This window comes from Stegastes partitus, unplaced genomic scaffold, assembly GCF_000690725.1.
Source record: "Stegastes partitus isolate 25-593 unplaced genomic scaffold, Stegastes_partitus-1.0.2 Scaffold741, whole genome shotgun sequence".
NCBI lineage: Eukaryota > Metazoa > Chordata > Actinopteri > Pomacentridae > Stegastes > Stegastes partitus.
Window position 1 is genome coordinate 2,859 of NW_007578472.1, and position 18,647 is coordinate 21,505.

An 18,647-nucleotide genomic window follows, 5' to 3' on the forward strand; every position below is an offset into this window, starting at 1 on the left:
ACTGGAATGGCATGAGGAGTGAAAGTGAGGTCAGGGTTCACTCTAAACCAGAGGAGGACATGGATGATCTTTACCACAAAGACTACCTCCTACCCGTCGCTTATGGAGATAATGTCAGAGCTCCTGTTTATTTGCCATCTGAGACAAAGTACAGTGAGCCAGAGGAAGATCTGGATGATCTGTACCACCCGTGATCCTTCAATAACTCAACCAGTGTAGAGCATTTAAAATCAGACAAATGACTGATAAACTGTAGCTGAACCAGTCATTTGATTGTGTTAAACTAATTTAATACTTCGGTGAGAATTGAGACATAAATATGCTGAAGCTTATGGGGAATCCAAATGTTTTGGATTGTTGAGTGTTTCTGCCTTTGTTAAGCGCTATGAGATGACTTGTTGTAAATATGCGCTATACAAATAAAGTTGAATTGAATTGAACTGAAAATAACACTGCTGCTCATATGCAACTTTATAATAAACACAAAGCTTAAAGATTGAATGTTTTTTATTTAATGAAAAGATGTTATTTACAAAAAGACAGAATCATGTCAGCTCCATGTAACCTGGAGATCATATTTACAATTACTAAAGCTACAGTTTCATGCAAAAATATTCACTTGGTTTGAACTGGAAAGAATGACATTTTTGATTAAAATCTGAAACAGTGACCAACAAATTTGTGTGTGCATCACTGTAGCTCATCAGCAGGAATGACCCCCTTCTTCAGTATCAGGTTGCCATACAGAGATGTTTCCCTGAGGAAAAATAAAAACAGGACAATACAGAAATTTATCATAAGACATCATGAGACTTTAGCACAGATTTAAAAAGCATTCTGTTCTGTGCAATCTCCCGTATTAAAATGTTAGTCAAAAATCTAATAAAACATATTTGAAATATCTTCCAAATGTCAAATGTGTTCAAAAATTCATATGAATGAAGGGAAACAAAATGACAAGTCAGTCTGCTCATCAGGCTGCTGAGATGCAAAGGTATGAAAAAAAACTACTTATTTTATGACTTTATAGCTTTGCTGATTTGCAAAAAGGACACCTGACAAAAAAAATCTTACAAGGTTTCTCTTGTAGACAGTGTTTTTCCTTAACTTTTACAAACTGACACGTTTCACTCCTCGTTTTGCAGAAAGGGAGTAAAAAAATCCAGCTACATTATTCAAATGAATGCAGAGGAAATACACACCCTGTTGCCACAACAGCGTAGGCCTTCTTGGCTCGTTCATAGAAAGCAAATCTTTCCACCCTCTCGAGAGGAGCCTATACAGAAATCAGTACAAGGAAAGTCAAAAGTCAAACTTACTCATGTTCAATCAGTTTTACAGTCTGAATGTTTCAATATCGAGGTGGATAGGTGGTCTTACATGACAGCCAGCTTCGATCAGCAGCCCTGTGTAGGTCGGCCATACTGGGACGACTAAATACCTCTCTTTATCACTGTCTACCAGATCCATCACTGCAGCCTGAGGATGCACATGAACACAGATTCAACACAGGAAAACAAAATCATCTGGTAGAAAAATGACATCAGTGGTTCTGGCGGATGTGTTGGTCCTGTACCGGACAGGGGACGTAGGTATCCAGGGGCAACAGCTTTAAAATGGCCTCCAGAAGCTGTGGGATACCCAAACCTACATAAAGATCAGACACAGTTTGCACAGTGAATCAAGTCTGAACACACATTCACCCCACATTTGTTTTTGCTGGCACATACCATCAGCTCTGATCTCTTTAGGACCACAAGCACAAATGGAAGATGCTGGGAAATTTGCATCAGCCAGCACTGAAAGAAATACAGGAAAACACTTAACAAATGATGGATTGATCAACTTGTTATCTCTGTGGCACTTGCCAGTGTTGAGTAGCTGCACGTTAATGATTCTGTGAGATCTGCTCTGTCACTATTTACATGGTGTTGACAGGCTCTGTGATTAGCCTACTGCCCTAACATGTACAGAGCTTACAGGCTATCACTTGCTAGCATCTGTGTGTCTGTAATGAGATATCATACCCAGCTCATCCCCGTGGCCCATTTTAGCGAGAGCATAGAGCAGTTCGGGTGATAAAACAGAGGGGATTCCTCTCAGGACGACCATCCTGGCAGCTACAGAGAGCAGAGAGCTAAAGAGTATGGAAACACCGCGAGAGAAGTCACTCCACCAACCCCCGTCTTTGTTAGCAAACATGCTAACCATAAAAATAGCCGATTAGCAAAAAAAGAAAAGCCGTTTAGCGGGCGATGAATACCACATATTTAATATTGTGCGATCTTATTTTTGTCACCAAATTAGAAATTCAGACTGTTTAGCTGTTTTGCCTGCCCGATGGAAGTTGTTTTTTTGAAGCGTATTGACTTATCTTGACTATCTCGGTCATCTTTGTAAAGGTTAAGAAACGCGTCATGTGACCAGAAGGCCTGATTTGATTGGTTAGACCGAGTCTTCACACAAACCTAAAAGAAATATTATAAGCGCAAACAGTCGGTATTAATCATTTAATTTCCTCTCCGTGAACTCAGTTTCTGCACAAATATATATATTTAAAAAACTGCATTATCCATTTTAGTTTTATTCATAACATGTAAATTCAATCCTGGGGTTAGGATGTAGTTAAAAAAAAAAAAAAGCAGGCACATTGATATTAAATAAGGCTGACATTTATGTTTTACATTCACCGTTGCAAATACACCAAGCAACGGTTACATGATGACACTGCGGTAGCTAATCTAAGCTATAAAATAGTTTAGTGTCATTAGTCCGACAGTTAATCTTCGGTCTGTGTTATCTCTGACACCCTTGGGTGGGCATAATTCAAAGCAGACACCGGTGAATGTGTTATTCCGACACGGTCTCCGATGCCAAGAATGTGAGATAATGAAAATATTTGTCAGATGAAAACCACTCCACCCGGCCTGTTTCATCTGAGCCAGAAAAACTTCTCAGCTGGATGGCAAAAAAAAAAAAAAAATGCTGAGGAATCCTTTCCATGACCGCAGAGCCTGGTGCTGTTAAGAAGAAGAAGAAAAAAAAAAACTGATCTGCATATAAAAAGGCTTTTATAAAAGTCAAGTCACAGTTGCGGGCTTGTGGGCTCATACATTGACTTTACAATCCTTACACAGCTGCTGTTAATAATGAACAGGAGGGATGTGTTTGCACTTTATTGCGTGCGTTTAATCTGCAAATGTATGTACATAATATTTCTGCATTCCAGACCTACAGAGTGTTTTGCTTTATCCCAATATTTACCAGAAGGACTTGGGATGATCTGTGCGCAATGCCACTGGATTTTGATTTTATTTTATTTTTTGCTGTGCAGGAAAACGTCTGCCCACGTCCTAGTACAAAAATCATTTGCTATAAGGAACAATAACTTTTTAAAATAAACTTTAGTATGTGTAGCTTCTTACATATTTATATAAAGAGTTGCTTCTTTTTTCTGTAAAGATTTTTCGTCTTCTTTGCTAGAGTGACTTTTACGCACACAGTCTATGGTTTTACGCAGAGAAACAGATCACATGTGAATATAAAATTCTATTAAATTGGCTGTAAAAGCGCAGATAAAGTCGCCAACATGACCGAGTGGCACAGATGCAGCGTTGTGTAGGGATATGAGAGTGTTTTTTTGGTGGGGGGAGAAATAAGGGCTGCTGGGCAGGAGAAAGGGCCCTTGCAGGAGCCAGGCCCGTCTGCCAGACTGAAAGCCCCTTCTCCCTCTCCGGACCCATGCTGCTCTCTCTTTATTTCGGCTTCTTTAAATGAGTTTATCACGCTATGAGGGTCTGCGCTGCCAAAATGTAACGTTTTGCCCCCTTTGTCTGCTCGGAGAGCCTCAATTGAGTCTACATTTATTATTTTGACCTTTCGGTAGCCTCAAAGAGGAGTTTCTTTTCGGGCCCTCTCTGCGGACTTTTGTGCTTCCCCGCAGAGTGAAGAGACGAGTTTTTTTCTCTCCTCCTTTCTAAAGTTTTGTTCCAGGGGGATGACAAGAAAGCAAGCTCCAGGGGAATTTTGAATGAAAAAAAAAAATCAATTAGGCCATGGCCTTGTGAAGATATGGGGCGCCGCCGTGTGAAGATCAGAGAGAAAAAAGGTGCCTCCTGATGATTGGAGCGCCACAAGAAAGCGCGCACTAACCAAATTTGTTCTGGTGTTTTCTTTGAAGTCAAAATTATGGTTTTATGTGATCCAGAATATTTGCAGCCAATAGACGACGACTTAAAAAACAGATAAATGTGTCAGATTATTCTTCACAGTTTCAATTAAACATGCGTTTTGTTGTTGTTGTTGCGCATTAGAAGCACAGTTGCTGCAGAGATTTCATGATCATTTTCTCTAAACCAGAAAGAGGAATATGAGGAAAAACTTACAGATCCCTAGATTAATTGAAATTTTATCCAAAGCCAAAATTCATGACCATTGTTTATTTAATTATTTAATGCTGCATAAAATCTACCCTGTTGTGATTATGAGTATAAAAAGAAAGTTACATTTCTTTAGTTATAATGATGCGTTGTAATTTTATCAGCATGCAAACTCTTACACTGCCAAGTGTGCATTTATATTTGGTTTGTTTTGACAGTATTTTAATGACCTTACAACTGTCATTTTTCACTTAGAAGTCCAAATAATGTGCCAATCTGGTTATAACTAGGTGCCTGCCTGTGCAAGAGGCCCACAGACTTCACTATCAGTCAACTTTCTTTACCTTTGCCTAACAGCACAGAAGCCCCATCTAGTGGAGCAAAACACACACTGGTTGAAATCTGGTGAGCTGAATTCACTTCTCCACGATTTAGATTTGCAGCCGACACCACTTCCTGCCCTCTGGCTTTCACAAGAAGCTACACCGTATCGCTTGGTATTATAAATGTCTGTCAGAGCATATTAATTATTACAGCCGACACATTTTCCCATTTCTGTTCACGCCTTAGTGTTTAAAACCACTCTAGAGCTTTATTTGAACAAGGTACACAGAATACATTGTCTACAAAATGCGGACAGACATATCACAGATGAAAAGGCAAAGTTAGTACATGGCATCAAGTCTGATGACACATTTGTTATATTACAATTATCAAATCATATTCACATACAAACCTCCTGCAGCCAGGCTGCATTTGATTGTGATACTGAGCCTCAGCAGGCAGGGCTTCACTGTTAAAAGACACTCTTGCGCACACACTCAGTGCAAAAATTTCATCTCAACAGCTTGTATGCTCCACTACCATCCTGATTTTTGCATCATTCGACGTATTGCAGATGAGAAGCAATATCTGCTGATATCAACTTTGTGTTCTTGGCCGAGCACTTGATCTGCTCTTTTCTACTTGTCCTGGAAACTGGCCTTTCTCTTCTCCACAAAGGCAGTCATGCCTTCTTTACGATCATCCTGCAGACGGAAACAAACACACACATCATGGATGGACTCCAAAAATCAGAGTCAACACTTCTCACTTGCCTCTAATTGGGCACTTTACTCACCGTTGCAAAGGTGGCGTGGAAAAAACGCTTTTCCAAACGATTACCCTCCGCCAAAGTCAGTTCAAAAGCTGCAATCACACAGAGCAACAAGTCAGATGAAGCTGAAACTAATTTAATTTTGTTGGTTTTAAATTATTCCGCTTTTTAAAATAAAAAACTTTACACACCGGCGTTGACAGCCTCTTTAGCCATGGCAGAGATCAGTTTGGAGTTGGAAGCGATTTTCTCTCCACATTTTACAGCTTCAGGCACCAACTGCTCCACAGGATAAATTTTACTCACCAAACCTGGGAAACGAAAAGCTACTGAGTCAAGTACAAGTATTTAAAGACACACTGGCATGTCTGATGTAAAAAGGTCAGATCAGATCTTAAGTCAAGTGCAGATCTATTCTGTTAACAGTTTAGCATCATTGTTACGCTGAATGTTAAGTATTTCGATCAGCTCATTAAGTCAGCAATAATGCATTCTAAAAAAAAACTTAATTTCCATTAAAAAGGTTGCTCGAAATTCTAGAAGTACCATCAGTATTTATTTATTTATTTATTTATTTTAACTGGGCAATTTCACCTCTTTGGGGTCCAAACATGCTGTTAAATGGAACCATCTGAGATGTTTTTCCACCTTTTACAATGTTTTGTATTGCAGACAAACAAAAAGCTCCATATTTCGCTCTGAACTCTGGTGCAGTTAAAGTATAAATGTAGTACAAATGAAAATACATAGGAAAAGTGCTTCAGATTACTCAGTGCTTTAGTAAATCTACTTTTTCAACATTGCCATTACCTGATTGCTTGGCTTCCTGAGCGTTAATCCTGTCCCCTGTTAGTACCATTTCCATCGCCAGGGATTTTCCCACAGCACGCGTCAGCCGCTGGGTGCCACCAGACCCTACAGGCAGAGAGACGTCATGCAGAGCTGCTCCAAAAAGCTGGAAGCTGGTGACTTCAGTATAAGGAAATGAGTCTCAACAGGAAGGAAAGTCGATACAAAATAATTCTTTACCAGGAATGGTTCCCAACAGGATTTCTGGTTGGCCGAACTGCGCCTTCTCTCCAGCATAGATGATATCACACATCATGGCCAGCTCACAGCCTCCACCCAGCTGAGTATGAAACACATTGAGGAAATAAGTAAGACTTAGAACTCCACAGTGACTAATCTCACACTTCACTGTTTTACATGATGTTTACATTTTGAGCATCCTAAACTGATCGCATACTGGATATACATTACAGTAGAGCCAAAAGCATCTATACACCCCTGTCTTTTTGGTCTGGAGCAGTTTTTAATGGTACAACTATGAAAAATCTAAAACTATAGCATTTAATGATAATCTAGACAACAGTGGGCTTTTGAAATTGGGGCAGCAGTTTGGACCTGATTTTAAATATAAAATTGATAGTAACATAACGCTCAAAGTGAGGTTCATAGCAAATAAAGTTTTCAGTCTGGTGACTGAGAACTAGACTGGTCTGCAAAGAGTCCTCAACTCCATCCAGCATCCTTTGATGAGTTAAAGTGGCAACTGTGAACCACACATCATTGCCCAGCATCACTAATGATCTTTTAGAAAGCCTTTCCAGAAGAGTGGAAGTCATTTTTGTTTCTATTGTTTTGGGACAAGACATTCTGCTATCATAGGTTTTTTTTATTTTACATCTAATAATCTTGTATTCAACTAGGTGGGATTTCAGTCAGAGTAATGAAAGTGTACAAGTGCAGCCAGCAGTAAACAGAATGTGGTGCAATCCGGAGGTGCAGAACATTTGTCTCCCCCTTCTGACAGTGAGAGGAATTACACAAACACTGTCAAAGCCTGCCTATTGCGTCACTGTCAATAACTTTCTTTTTTAGACTGTCATTTCTCTTCTAAAGGTTGAGTTTCTTTCTTTTTTAAAATCAGGAGCTTTAGAAATTTTTCATGAACTTTTCCTAGGTTTTTCTGTCACAGACTCCTAGTCTACACTCGTGGCTGCTGTAACCTTCTCTGTCACTACAGCTGCTCTCCTCTTCATCTCTGGCAAACCAATCATTGCTGGTTGGCCATCTAGGTTATGTCACCATAGAAACCAGATTTAGGGCTTCAGTGTACTACGAAATACAGATAGAGTGCTAACAGGCTTAATCAGCATTGTGTGAACTCGTTTGGATTGAATGTAGATGCTCATTTCTATTTAAAAATCACACAGTCAGGCTTTAAATCATATGTATAGATTGTGCAGATAAATGGTAGTTTAAAATACAAGTATAACCAGAGCTGCGGGCTTGATATGAGACAGTAAGTTAATGGTTTAGTCAATAGAGGTGGAAAAACTAGAAGAAGGACAGAAAACAGGCGAGAGGGAGGGGAAAAAAACCTGTCTTAAATGAAATACTAAATATTAAAAGGTTAAAAGGGAAAAATTGACGCACATAACATGTATAAATAATAAATAAGGGGAAAACAACATGATATTTGCAGCGGTAATAGTACACACTAAAAAAACGTAGTTTATGAAAATTTCTTTCTCTGGATTTGTTGCAGTACCGATTGGAGTGATTACTCTTTTTGAGTTCAGCGTTTTCTTTTTTTAGAAGGTTCTGGTTTGAACCTGCAAATCGGCTGAACGTCTGTGTGGGTTTTCTCAGGCTACTCCAGTTTGTTTTCAGAGTCCAAAGACATGCACAACAGGCTAGCTGGTGACTGCAAACTGACAAGTGTAAATGTGAGCATGCATGCTCGTCTGTGTAAAGGTTTAGTACTGTGACTGACGGACGACCAGTCCAGGGTGCATCCTGACTCGTGGCTAATGTTAGCTGGAAAGGCTCCAGCCCCCCTTTAGGACAAAGTGGACACAGCTAATGGATGGGTACATGGATGTTTTGATTAGTTTCTGGAATATATAATGCACAAATTTATGTTTTATTCCTTTCCACATTCATTTCCTTGCTTTGAAATATTTCTGAGGAATTTTAAGGTCATGTTTGTCACTTTCATTTATCTGTAGGAAATACCCCTACCACCTCTTCATTGGAAGGGAAAAAAAGTTAATAATAAACTAAAATGTGACACTTACAGCAAATCCATTTACAGCTGCGATTACAGGCTTTCTGACTGTGGAAACTCTGTTCCAGTGAGCCAGGAAGTTTCCCCCATAACACTCTTGGAAGGTCCGGTTTTGCATCTCTTTAATGTCCGCTCCAGCTACAACAAACACAAACATTGAGTTTACGTATTACTGTAAACAGTTCAAAGTAAATTATATAACTGATATCAATGAAGAACAAATGCAAACACAAGCACAGAAAACACACTCAGCTCCCTCACCAGCAAAGGCTCTGTCACTGCCCGTAATGACAATGGCTCCGATGTCTCCGTCCACTTCGAAGGCATCCAGCGCCTGACCCACCTCCCTCATCAGCCCGTCACACAGAGCGTTCAGGGCCTTGGGCCGGTTCAGCTGAATGAAACCCACGTTCTTGTTCTCACCTCGCTTTTCCACCAGAATGTACTCATACTGACCACCTGCATGAAGACGCAAACAACACTGACGGTGAGGTGAGATTTTAGACGCCGAGGGTTCTCCACGTTGCTAATACTACAAAGAATGCAGTAAAATAGCTGTTTCACAATCACACCACCCTAAGTACGAAAGTGTGATGAAAACCATCAGGGATAATATGATGCATAGTTATTTATTACTGCTACATATGTTTTCTGTTGAGTCTATTAGATGTTTTTTTAAAAAAAAATAACATTACTGCCAATGATAAACAATTGAAAATATTTAATCCCTCTCTGGTTGTTAATTTTACTCACATTTTTTTGTTTTTACTGCTTTTATTGCATTTCTATGCTTCTAAAAGCACTTTGTGTGGCGTTGTATTTGTATTTACAGTGCTATATAAATAAAGACTGACTGATTGAGGTCAACAAGGTGCAAAAACAACCACAACAACAAAAAACACCACTGAGGGAGTTCAACACTTTTGTCATTTTCATGTCATTAACTTTTTTAATCCCATTTTGAGGAATCTGACTTTAGTGCTTAGTCACTGTGTGCATGGTCTGCAGTGTCACTCTTGCGTCCACTCCTTAACTGCCCTACAGCGTCTTAACTAGGTGACAGGTCACAATCTTCACAAGAAAAAACACCACTACCACAAAGCAAGGTGAAATCCTTGTCAATTATTCAAGGAAAGGTGAGGGGTCAATGCTAACAGCCTTGCAGCAGGACTTTACACAGACCTTGAAGACCTCTGAGCTGATTTATTGATATTGAGCAACCAACTCTATTCTACTAATTAGTAATGACATTGAGCTAAATCTAAATGAACAAATGTTTTCTTTGACTGTGTCTGTGCCAGGTGTGTCTGAGCTTGCAAGACACCACAAACTGAGATACATACAAGTTTTGGACTAAACAGTCCACAAATGCAAGCAGAATAAAATCATTTGGAACAGTAACTAAAAAGACTAATTAAATTGTGTGTCTTGACACTGTTCTTCATATAAAGACATCACACTTAAACACATCCAAATTAAATAAGCATATATTATTTGATCTCATATCAGGGAAGGTCTTCAAGCTGTCACTTCATATCTTGAAACGTCCCTGTAAACTCACTAACTGCTGCCATTTTGTCCTGAAAGTTGCTGCAATTATTCAGCTACATTTAACACCTGATAAAGGTGACACCTGTAAAGTGCACTTTACTGCAGAGGTTCCCTTTACACAGCACCTGTTCTTACGTCAACAACAGCTTGTTAGCATAAGGAAGACATTAACTTTCATTAAAGCTCAGTCATAAAAGGGTTTGTGGTCTCAATAACTCGAATGAAATGCTGCAACAAACTCAGGTCCCGAGCAGTCTGCTGCTCTCCACATGTGTCGCACTTCCAGTGACGCTTCTTGACATTGTGGCGGAGCAGCTGTCGGAGCAGCTGCAGTAAACTGACCGGACTGGTTTTAAACACACACCTGAGCTGTAGAGGCGGGCGGCGGACAGCAGGGCCGGGGCGGTTCTGGACGGCTTCAGGAGCGAAGCGGCAGTTCTGCAGAGAAAGGCCATGACAGCAGCCTAGTAGTAGTGAACTGTTTCAGGATCAAGAGCAGCTCCTTCCTACTGCAGCTTCTTCTTCGTTTGTGTTTTTCCATGAGGTAGCGAGTGTAAGGAAGTTACGTGACCGCCCCTGGTGGCGGCGGAGGGAGAAGCATGCAGGGTGTAGTTACCTTCACTGTAAAAACAAATCTGTACTTGCACTGATTTTTTCTTTTCAGTTAACAGATTTTTTTACTTTTATTTATTTTTAAACCTTTTACCTGAAATACATTAAAATATCAATATAATCACAAAAACAGACTGAAATGAAAAATAAAAACCTGGAACTGGGAATAAGCTTAACCTTTCAATATTTCTGAATAAAAGTTTATTCGACTTCTATCTATCTATCTACCTATCTGTCTATCTGTCTATCTATCTATCTATCTATCTATCTATCTATCTATCTATCTATCTATCTATCTATCTATATGCAGGGTCTGAATTTATTTGTTTTACCATTTTCATATAGGCTACCTTACAGTAATGTGGGAAATAAAATATTTGATATTTATATATGTCCTGGTAATATTGACAAAAAATATATACATATTATTAAATTATATCTCAATAGTGTTAAAATGTTACATGGAATGTGTCCCATTAATGTTTTTTAGTTTTTTAGCAGAATAAAAATACAGTTTCTTTTTCGTAAACCACAAAACCACCACAAAAAAATATTGAAAGAGATCATATACACATTATACTGAGCAATTATGTTTAGCAAATAGAGATATCTCTTTGCACTCTCAGTGAGAAACCAAACATACCAGCTGTCAACAAAAAATCATCAAGTTAAACAAGGTAATTGGATTACTAGAATAGAATAGAATAGAATAGAATAGAATAGAATAGAATAGAATAGAAATTAATCCCCGAGGGGAAATTCGATAATGGACTTAATGGACAAACAAACGAATCCGTATATTAAACAAAAATACTTTCAAAGGTAATAGTTAAAAATAAGATGATAAGACACCTCTGAAGAGACCCACCCACTCTGACAAACATCACTGTATTTGTTGTATCAGAGTCTTGAGATGCGCTTGTGTGAACGCGCCGCGCGTTCTCGCAATCGTGAACGAGCCTGCATTGTCCACGACAACATCCCCTTCATCTTTCCTCCGAGTGCCAAAACATAAAGCAGGATAACAACGCCAGTGAATAAGGTAAGGACAGTCCATCAGGATATAAGCTGCTGGTTACAAGCTGTGTATTTAGACAGTGTATGTGTTTATGAACGGTGTGGTTCCTTCAAGCTACAGAAGCCAACAAGCTAATTTATGAGAATATGATCATACTGCATGCATCCATTTGCATTGCCTCTGCATTTGTTAAACGTTTTGTTACTAGCATATTGTACATAAAATGACTATAATATTTTGTACATGTCTATTTAATGGTCCAGCTATCAGCTAGAACTCAACCATGCATGTCAAATTATGGCCTATTACTACCAACAAATGTGCCATTTTAGTGTTTTATTCACAATCATTCATGGAAGGAACATTATTTCATATACACGAAGGGTGAAAGTCAACAGCAGTTTTCTCTGGTGAGCATTATTTATTTTTAAACTGACCTACTTTATTGGAGAGAGCAATGTGCAACACAGAAATGTTCCTTTATGTGACCATATTCAGCAGCACTGAGCATTACATGGACATCTCACGTTTGCTCATCAGTCGTGCACTGTAAAACCTGCAACAACAACAAAAAAAAGGGCACCAGAAAAATAGTGGAAAAGAAGCAACCATCACATAATAATAAATACAATTGAGTTTTCTAGCTTTATAGCTTTAATGGACATTTACATTAGATCATGTGGATTTTTGGGAAGGGCTATTAAAATGTGTATTTTGTTTTTTTTTAAAAGGATATTTACAAAAAAAATCTTGTAATAAAATGTCAAGATACCGTTGTGAAAGAAACTATTTGGCTTTAAATTGTTACACTTAATTTTAGATCATATCAAGTCTAATATGAGTTTTTACATTTAACATAAAAATGTTTAACAGATCAATGTTAAAGAAGTATTTTCATCTTTAACCTTAAATAAAAGCTGAGCTGTGTGTCTTAAACTTGAATTGATCAGTTTCACCTGTTAATTAAAAAAGTAGATGTTTGTGGAATCATGATACGTTTTTCACGTGTTTTTATTTTAATGCTTTATTCTTTTAGTGAAAACCCAAATTCAAATATTCTCTTCTCATTTTGTGCTTTTTCAGTAAAAGGTTGTTGATGTTATTTTACAATTGACATGATGCAAAGTTTGCTTTTTTAATTTTATAATCCCCCCAACCATCTAAAAAAATGTTGTAAATTACACTTCTTCTTGTTTTAAAGTGTACATCTTAAGTGTGAGTTATGTCACATTGTATTCTGATTTTATACTGACTTCATTATCTACAGCTGTTTGTAAAGCTATGAACCCCCAAATCAAATGATGTTTAGCTCCACACCCAACATAGACGATAAATGCTCCATTTTAAGCAGTAAAGGTACAGCGTGTCCTGAGAACATGTGAATCTTTGCTCATGTGGTCCCTCCTCTTGCCCAGATGTCAGGGATGAACCAGGTGGTTGCGACCTGCTGGACTTGCCTCCTGCTCTCTGCCTTCCTGTTTGAACCCGCGCTGTCTAAAGGGGGCCGCGGAGGCTCCCGGGGCTCCTCTCGAGGCTCTCCGTCCCGCAGCTCCTCGGCGGGGACCTACCGGGGAGGAGGCGCCTACGGTGGGACGCGCTCTCGTTTCCGGGCGGCGGGGCGGTCGTCCCCGGTGCGGGTGGCGGCCGCGGCAGCAGCGGGGGCCGCGGTGGCGCTCAGCGCGGATAAATGGTACGCGTCTGCGTACCGCCGCAGCAACACAGACAGCTCAGACGAAGAGCTGGATTACTACAACAGGACCAATTACTTTGATGCACTCATGTCAGGCTCCACTCAAAACGGATCTTTTCTCTCTCAAGTGGTTTCTATCATTATTGCTTCATTTTCTCCTAAATACGGACTCTTACTGGACAGTTTACTGTAGATGTTCAGGCTGATTGTTTTTATTTTTAGGGATAATTGTGTGAGTGGGTCAAAGCCTGAGCTTTCTGTCAAGGTTCTGACTATAATGTGCAGGAACCTGCACTGAGATGATCAGCTAGAGGTGCAACACCATGGTGGAAGGATTCAATCCCAAAAACGTCACAGTACTGTATGTTTTTACACATATAATCATGTATACCAATGGACAAATGTACATTACCAGCACAGTATTCATTGTGACATTTCACCTCTCAAAGAGTGCGTCTGTGTCAAATCTATATCTGCCTATGTGATAGAAACTGGGGCCAAACTTAAGAGCAAATCTGAACCCTTCCCTAAAACTTGACTATTATACTATTATATCTAACTGAAGAACATATTTTATCAGAAATGTACCAATGACTTCACAGACTGTAGTCAAACTGCTGCCTATGAACTATAATTCTACTGCCAAACTATATAGAGAAACTCTATTATGCACAAAAATGCAAAGTTCCCTATATTATATCTCTGCAAAATGATTTGTATTTTGTAGTGGACTTGGATCTTAATATAAAGCCTGGATTTGCTGGACTTTATGCAGTACACTAACGTGCAGCTTACTAGTCATTCCACTGAGATGAACAGAGTAGAACCAAGTTGGCACCACCATTTTTTTTTTGCCTCTGAAATTAAAACTATTTATTTTTTCCCCCCTGTAATTTGTCTTTTATAGAGGAATACAATTCTCAATTTGCAGCCTCATCCATCATGACATTTTTCACTCCGTTCTTTCTGTAAAACTTAATTTTCAGGCTGGATTTTAAGATCTTGTTCAGTTAATTGAATGATTGTGAATCTCTACAATAAGAGTGCTGCGTATTGGAAAAGCTAAACGGCGTTTTCCACAATCATCTTTAATTTCAGTGCAATTCATACCCTTTTACACCACCTCAAATTTTGTGAATTAATTTTTTAGACCTGTGTACAAAGACATGCTTAAGAGGGACAAAAGCAAACCTACTGCTGCTCTCATACTTATTCATGTCTCTGAAGGTTTTTATGGTATGTCCATCATCCTAGAAAACCTCTTTACCTACAGATGACACTCAGGAGCAACAGACTGTTCCATATCCTGTAAGTGCACTCTATTATATGCTAAAACACTTATGTACATAATAAATAAAGAGTTTGTTATCACTGTCTTTATGCTAATAAATATCCTGTTTATACCATACCAAATATCTGCCTTGTGTTTTCTAAAAGCAAGACTGAGAACAAATGCTGTGGCTCAATATAGATAAATTAATTTATTTACAAAAGATACAGGGGTTTATTGACTTCACAACCAAACAAACTGCATGATCTTCATTAAAATAGCTCAGTTCAGTCTAGCATCACTTGTCCCAGCTCTCCTTTCCTGAAGGCTCTTATAAAGTCATAAGCTGCTGCTGTGTAGTTTGGGATCGTGATGGTAATGTTTCCTGAGGGAGACAAGGAACGAGCACTTTAATTACGGGACTACTCTAGGATGCTAATCCGATAGTGATTGCGTCGTAAAATCAAAGTGAAATGTGCAACAAACATTTCCCTCGGCAGAATTACAAATGGTTCAACATCGAAAACATAGCTACAATATTTTGTGGCAGCTCTGGCTGTTCATTGTCTATCACTATAAATTTGTATTGCTATGTTTTCTTACCCACTCCAGTAATAGCTTTGACCCGCTGAGTCTTTCCAAGTTTCACAGCAATATGTTTGAGGACATGCTGGATGTCATCACTAGGTTCTGGAAGCTCATATTTCTCCACATAACTGCACATAAACACACACAGAGTAAAGAATCTGAGAAATATGAAAGCAAAACTGAGCACATTAAAGTTTATACATAGCTAAGGCATTAAAAAACAAACAAACTAAAAATCACACCTGAACTTTCCAAGCCTGTTCAGAGAGTAGAGTAAGTAGTCAGCGATAACGTCTTCACCCACTAAATGGTCCAGTATAGTTCCTGGAGCAAATAATAAATAAGAAAAACATTTGCTGAGAAAAATACAAGAAAACACATTGTGCTTCCTGAATGACAGTAACTGTTATGTTGATAAATGAGTAAAAATATATGAGCAGCGTTTTGCTCACCACATAAGGCCAACTTCATGCCTGTTTCAACATTCTCAATCCTAGGAGGCAAGACTCCTGGTGTGTCCAACAGGTACATTATCGGTCGCTCACACACCTGAGGAGAACAACAGCTAAAAATATTGTACAGGTGCACACACACAATAAACCATGAAGACACATCCATCTACTTAGGGCGAAGGCAGGGGACACCCTGGACAGGTCACCAGTCTATCACAGGGCTACACTTAGAGACAGACAACCAAGCACACTCACATTCACACCTACGGACAATTTAGAATCACCAATCAACCTCAACATGTTTTTGGACCTTGTGGGAGGAAGCTGGAGAACCTGGAGAGAACCCACGCTGCACGGGGAGAACATGCAAACTCCACAAAGAAAGATCTCTGGTGTCCTCGCCTCGCCGGGATGCGAACCACTGACCTAACCACCGTGCCACCTTGCAGCCAGACACATACATATAAACAAATATTTCCTCTATACACACCTGAATTCTGGTCAGGACAGCTCTAGTTATACCTGGCTCTCCACCTACTCGAGATGCACGACCTGAAATTGGTGTACAATTTTAATCTTTATTAACGAGGAGGTGACAGATTTTTCCCAGCATCATACTCGATCAGTTGCTCTTTAATACACACCTTTTTTCAGGTTTGTTCTTCTCAGTGAATTGATAAGAGATGATTTCCCCACATTAGGCACTCCGATCACCATCAGGCAGTAATTTGTATTCTGAAAGTTTTACAGGACAAAGATACAGCATCGACAGTATGTTGACATTTATTCTCCAATAACTGAATAGCTAGAAAACTATAATAAATGCAAAAGGAAGTAAATGTGAATTTGGCTCCATGCTGTAGCAGAAAATGAGCTGTAGTCACAATGAAAAAGCATAATGGTGAACATCTTACTTCCATATTTCTGGCTAATAATGAATTTTAATAAATGAGATGTGAGTTAAGAAGAGATTTATCACTTTACAAGCATTGTTCATAGCTCTGACAGGGTATTATCTTTGTAAATTTGGGATCATTTTTGTAGATTTCTTATTCAGCTTATTGAGGATGTGTTCTTCTGGAAAGAAGAAAATAAGCACTTGAGGTTTTTAAAATACTGGATGATACTCTCTGCCAGAGAGCACTGACAGCTGTCTACAGTGTGCTGGACAATAGTTTTTAGCTCATTTGTATCCTTGTTGAAATTAGCTAAAATATGTGTAAACTGTGTGGAGGAAGCATACCTCCTCTCTGTTGTAACGTGGTTTGCTCTCAATAATTTCCATCAATTTTGGCACCAACTACAAAAAAAGAAACAAAAAGCAACCAAAATAATTTGCACATTTATGCTGATCATTTATTTCATTTCATCTGAAAGTAAACTTTTACAAACAGGTGAGTGTTTAGTATCACATGAAGACCTCCTTTACCTTTTTGATGTTGTCATCTCTCTGCTTTAAACAGTCTGTAAAGAGAACATTCTTCACTCCAGTTTTTCCTAGTGTCTTCAGGATTCTCTGCAGGGAAAATGCAAAGACAGATTTTGTGTGGGAATAGTCATTTTAAAATGCTGGAGACCTGTGATTTTGTTAAAAAAAAAAATAGCAGCAAGACTTCAACCTGCTTATTGGACAGATCAGTCAGGTCCACCTTGTTAAGAATTAGCAGATGTGGTCGAACGTTCAGTGTGTCCTGAAACACAGGGTTTCTCCCAGAGAGGGGGATGTGCTTAATGTTAAAGAAAAAGCAAGGATGATCAGATCATTTTGGAGCGGTCTAATGTGCACAGTTATTGTGTTACAGTACTGCCTGAACCCAGATGAGCAGTGTGGTAATTTGCTTTAACACACTGGATTAGGAATATGCAACACATCAGCATCAAAATCATTTATTGTAACAGCAACATGGAACAGTTTATGTCCTAAAATATGCCAATAAAAGGTTTAGGTAAATAATAGGTAAATGTTTTCTGTGTCTTTTTGTTAGTAAATACTCTCACACATTTAACTCTATAAGTGTCGTTTTCACTAATTGAGTTCTTGGATGTTTACATGAAAAGTTACTATGCTTCAAATAGAGGCATATGTCATAGGCCCCAAAACAGATTGTACAGAAAGGGCTAAAAAAAAGAAGACATCTTCCGCTATTACCAGAAAATATATTACTACAACATGACGACATAACCTGGATATATAGTAAACCTGTAATAAAAAGTGTCATGTCACCGCCATGAATTTTGCTGTACTCTGTCGAATGCAGTAAAAGCACAAACAAATAAAGGATATTCTGGCATCATGGATTTCTATGATGCAGTCCACATTCTTGAGGTTGGCTCTCATCTGTTTGAGTCCTGCAAAGATTTAAACTACTTTTACAAGAAATAAGACTACAAACCGAACAGTAAATTTAACACAAGCGACAAACACGTATGTTTCAAATGCATGCACACATTTTACTTATTCAGGCGATAAGCTGAAGCTGTCACCTTTAGCCATGTGTCCGGGGAACCAGTGAGCCACATCCCGCCCGCCGAAGTCGAACACGGTTCTGAACTTGTCGACGTTACGGAGAGCCTGGTACAGTCTCATGGCTACTGTCAATCTAAATACAACGACGCCTGGCTTTCATTTGTTTTAATAAAAGACTTGGTTTGACTCAATTAGCTACAAAAACTTCTGCTGCTGTGGACATGATGTGTTACACTGTTTACACGCCGACTGGAATCTGTTGCCAGTCAAGTTGGTTCCGCTCATAGTTCGCTTTAGTGGGTGCGCTCCAATAGCCATACTACCATGCCATAGAGTATGCTAGAAAACAATTTAGTGCGTTCCAATAAGTAGTATGTCAAATATAATATGCCAAAAATACCCGGGTATCCTACTTTATCCAGTCAGATGTACAGTTGCAGTATACAAATCA

The 18,647-nt window shown here is 38.9% G+C and overlaps 4 protein-coding genes across 4 annotated transcripts; 1 reads left to right on the plus strand and 3 right to left on the minus strand.

The window, feature by feature from the left end:
• Positions 1 to 489: 489 nt before the first annotated feature.
• On the minus strand, positions 490 to 2,144 carry fuom (fucose mutarotase). The gene is made up of 6 exons (XM_008291375.1): positions 2,028 to 2,144; positions 1,731 to 1,799; positions 1,577 to 1,647; positions 1,381 to 1,479; positions 1,203 to 1,276; positions 490 to 757 (listed from the first exon to the last, which is right to left on the minus strand). Exons 1-6 carry the CDS (start codon positions 2,110 to 2,112, stop codon positions 691 to 693), a joined length of 465 nt encoding a protein of 154 aa, XP_008289597.1. The 5' UTR covers positions 2,113 to 2,144; the 3' UTR covers positions 490 to 690.
• Positions 2,145 to 4,923: 2,779 nt separating this feature from the next.
• echs1 (enoyl CoA hydratase, short chain, 1, mitochondrial) lies at positions 4,924 to 10,614 on the minus strand. The gene is made up of 8 exons (XM_008291376.1): positions 10,464 to 10,614; positions 8,810 to 9,007; positions 8,559 to 8,686; positions 6,505 to 6,604; positions 6,286 to 6,390; positions 5,667 to 5,786; positions 5,500 to 5,567; positions 4,924 to 5,407 (listed from the first exon to the last, which is right to left on the minus strand). The coding sequence occupies exons 1-8, from the start codon at positions 10,552 to 10,554 to the stop codon at positions 5,342 to 5,344; spliced, it is 876 nt and encodes a 291-aa protein (XP_008289598.1). The 5' UTR covers positions 10,555 to 10,614; the 3' UTR covers positions 4,924 to 5,341.
• Positions 10,615 to 13,144: 2,530 nt separating this feature from the next.
• On the plus strand, positions 13,145 to 13,781 carry sprn (shadow of prion protein). The gene has a single exon (XM_008291377.1). The coding sequence runs from the start codon at positions 13,145 to 13,147 to the stop codon at positions 13,610 to 13,612; it is 468 nt and encodes a 155-aa protein (XP_008289599.1). The 3' UTR covers positions 13,613 to 13,781.
• A 1,094-nt stretch (positions 13,782 to 14,875) lies between these two features.
• mtg1 (mitochondrial ribosome-associated GTPase 1) lies at positions 14,876 to 18,431 on the minus strand. The gene is made up of 11 exons (XM_008291380.1): positions 18,214 to 18,431; positions 18,014 to 18,078; positions 17,349 to 17,453; positions 17,159 to 17,245; positions 16,973 to 17,029; positions 16,374 to 16,464; positions 16,220 to 16,281; positions 15,730 to 15,826; positions 15,520 to 15,601; positions 15,293 to 15,405; positions 14,876 to 15,074 (listed from the first exon to the last, which is right to left on the minus strand). Exons 1-11 carry the CDS (start codon positions 18,314 to 18,316, stop codon positions 14,977 to 14,979), a joined length of 960 nt encoding a protein of 319 aa, XP_008289602.1. The 5' UTR covers positions 18,317 to 18,431; the 3' UTR covers positions 14,876 to 14,976.
• Between the last annotated feature and the right edge of the window lie 216 nt (positions 18,432 to 18,647).